This window comes from Rosa chinensis, chromosome 2 (genome assembly GCF_002994745.2).
Source record: "Rosa chinensis cultivar Old Blush chromosome 2, RchiOBHm-V2, whole genome shotgun sequence".
Taxonomy (NCBI): Eukaryota; Viridiplantae; Streptophyta; class Magnoliopsida; order Rosales; family Rosaceae; genus Rosa; species Rosa chinensis.
In genome coordinates this window covers 83933012-83936472 of record NC_037089.1, presented here as the reverse complement: position 1 = coordinate 83936472, position 3461 = coordinate 83933012, and the positions used below count along the sequence as shown (strand labels likewise).

Sequence of the window (3461 nt, the reverse complement as noted above, 5' to 3'; positions counted from 1 at the left end):
CGGCACGGATGCGGTTGGTACAGTTTTTCTCGGCACAAAATGCCAGCCCTATTCGTTGCTTGCTCCCGAGAGTGAAAAGTACCACTCAGTTATGCTAAAAGAATCAATCCATTGCCCTAATAAATTACTGATCGATATACACTTCACAATGGTAGTAGTTGTTTTTTGCAGTAAACAAAACAAAGTTTTACGAGTGGCTAGGCACTGTGCTGCAATGCACAGTGGAAGCATTTCATATGCGCTGAAGGGGTTTATCTTGGGCCTATGAAGCCTTTGGGTTCTTCTTGACAAAAATAAAAAAACAAAGTTTTACGATAACCAATCCGGCCATTGATCTACAGTGCCAATGTCTGAAATTAGGAGGACAAATTCGTGCTATGCACCGATCCTTTTTGTTCACAGAATATCGTCTTTGGGAGAGGTGGAAGGGTCTGAAAGCAATTAAGCAAATGCAAGAGTTTCATTTTCTCATTTCTACAGGCATTCGTAACTCGTAAGAGTAAAGAAAACATGTTCGCATACCCCTAACAGTGAACAAAGCAGGGACTTAATAGCACTGCCTTTTTTTTTTTTTTTTTTTGGAGAATACACTAGTGCCTTAGAAGTACTAATGTTTTGCAATAACAGTACGCATGTTTTATACATAAAAGTACAAATGGTTAATTTGCAATACAATATATTAGAAACGGTATGTATTAGTCTCATTTTACTAAGGTTGGTTAAGCTGGCTAGCATGAAACACTGATCATGTCTAGTGTTTGAGTGTCAATTCTCACTAGTTTGTAGTCAGCAGGTTTGAGGGTCTTCTGATTTGTGCTCCTGTGGCGGGGGATTAATCTGACTTTACTGAGATACCCTTGTAGACATCAACCATAGTCCGAATATTGACTGAATGTATGTGTTACTAACTCGCTAGCGTAATTGAACTGACAAACTCCCTCACTTCCAATTAAAAAAGAAACGGTACATATTAATATTTTTCCCTAATAATTAATATCAATGCATTAATTATACTAAAAGTATCAATGACATCACGCACGTAACTAATTATCCACTATTGGTCGTACATATCTTGACATCCAACCACCACCACTCCTGCAACAGTTGCGCAAATAACCCTACATATATAAATAGGGCTAGGCTCTGTGCGGTTTGGCCCTGAAACCACAACCGCACTACATTATTCCGTAGGCCCATTTTACGCACCGCAACCACTTTAACAATGTTTGGACTACATTTTCGGTTGCACCTTTTTACGGGTTCGGTGCGGTGCGGTTTGGGTGCAAACCGTATATTAAAACATCTAACTAAATCCTGGAAATTGGGCAGCCTCCAAATTTGAAAGAACAAAAAAATCAACTAAAACTTGAAACATTCTACTTCCAGCAAAACAAAGTCCCAACTACTAATCAACCAAATGTGGAAAAAATATAAGCAAACGCTAAGGGTTCATCAAGGTGCCGAATTACAGACCATTCCCAAAGTCTAAATTCACCAAATGCATAAAACTAAAAAAATAAATGGCAGTCCAACAAACAAGCAAATGCCAAACTCCAGCACTGCCGGGTGCCGACTTCCATCTTTCTCCAAGTAATCCAGCCATTCACTTCATTCTTCACTGTCACTAACAATAATTGCACCTCCATCTATCCATCAAATTCCCAACAAGTGCAAAACAAAAAAACAAAAACAAGTAAGCCAACATTGCAGCTCAATGAACTCATTATACAAGTGCAAAACAGAAACTTATCAAGCCATTATTATACCATTGTAAAACAGCAAACATGAAAACTCTTACCAATTTCCAGCTTTTCCAACTCCTCATAAAGCTACAGCTCATCTTTGGTTGGTTCCTTTTATGCATCAAATCCCGCTCCCCTTAGCCAATCACTTAAGCAAACCAATCCCTCAACCATCTTAGGGGTAAGAGAAGCTCTAAAATGGTCCACTACTCTCTTTCCAAGGCTGAATGCAGATTCGGACGCCACGGTTGAAGCAGGTATAGCGAACACATCTTTGGCAATTTTGGGACAAAATGGAGTATCTTGGAGCATTCTCATTCCACCAAGCCAAAATTTCAAACTTGGGATTCGAAGGGTCTTCTGAAGCTTCCAATAGATACTTGTCCAGCTTATTCTTGATCACCACAACATCTTTCTCTTGTTGCAAAAGCTTGAACTGAAGCAGATTTGCTGCATGACTATCCTAATCAGCTTGTTGATGCGTAGACTCGATCCTTGGCATTGTCACATTCCTTGAAGCTGCTGCAGCAGCTGGATCTTTGTCTGCAATTCAAGAAAAAATTGTTCAATTAGTGTATACTTGTACTATAAACTGTGAAACAAAATCCGATTTTGAAAATCGAAAATATGAAAAAAGAAAAACAGTAAAGAGTTACCTGCATAAAAATCAAACAGTGAGCTCAAGATTATCTTCACGTCATCGATCTTCACTTGCACACCTCCTTGATCTACTTGCAGCTTTGGGAAAAAGAATTTAAGATACAATAGCTTGTATCTTGGATCTAAAACCACGGCAATAAGAAGAATTTTGTTTAAATCTTCAAGTTGCAGCCAATACTTGTCAAACTTCTTTTTCATTGAGGTGCCAATGCTAACAAGAAGAGGATCCTCACTAGCTATGCACTTATCAAGCTCACCAATAATTGTGCACATCCAAAGTAGAGGCTCATTAGCAGTTACATGCTTAGTGGCACTAAACTTCAAGGTTGCGTCATAGAAGATCTTGAGAAATTTGACGAGCCTTGCTGCCTTTTCCTAATCTGCAGCTCTAGGAGACCCTTGTCTCTTGCTTTCACCCACTCTCTCTTGAAAGTAATTTTGAAATTGATGATCCTCATCCTCAAGCCTAAAAAAAGCCTTCTTATACTTACACGCAAGATCCAACATAAAGTATGTTGAATTCCATCGTGTGCAAACATCTAAAGGTACGATTCGTCCCTTATGCTCAATCTTCTCTTGAGCTGCACATTTCCTAAAATTCTCTAATCTTGCAAGTGAGGATCTAATATACTTAACACAATTCTGAATACCATAGATGGAAGAGTCTAGCTCCTCCATACCATCCCTCACAATGAGGTTAAGAATGTGGCAGCAACATCTCAAATGCAGAAATAAACAGCCTCCTAACACCAATTGATTCCAATTTCCTATCTTCTCCCTCATGTAGTCTAGGGCCACCTGATTTGGACTTGCATTATCGACACCAATTGTAAAAACCTTGTCGATCCCCCACCTAATCAAACAAGATTCAACCAGCTTGCCTATTGTTTTACCCTTGTGATTTGGAATCACACAAAAGTATAAAATCCTCTTGTGCAGCTTCCAATTAGAATCTATGAAATGAGCAGTCAACACCATATAATTAATGTTTTGGATACTTGTCCAAGTATTCGTTGTGAGTGAAACCCTTTGCAGATTAACAGCTAAAAACCCCCTAAT

The 3461-nt window shown here is 38.9% G+C and overlaps 1 protein-coding gene across 1 annotated transcript; it reads right to left on the bottom strand.

Annotated features, from left to right (window-relative positions):
* Positions 1 to 2205: 2205 nt before the first annotated feature.
* Positions 2206 to 2675, bottom strand: LOC112185240 (zinc finger BED domain-containing protein RICESLEEPER 3-like). Its single transcript, XM_024323453.1, has 2 exons — positions 2399 to 2675; positions 2206 to 2285 (listed from the first exon to the last, which is right to left on the bottom strand). The coding sequence occupies exons 1-2, from the start codon at positions 2673 to 2675 to the stop codon at positions 2206 to 2208; spliced, it is 357 nt and encodes a 118-aa protein (XP_024179221.1).
* Positions 2676 to 3461: the final 786 nt, after the last annotated feature.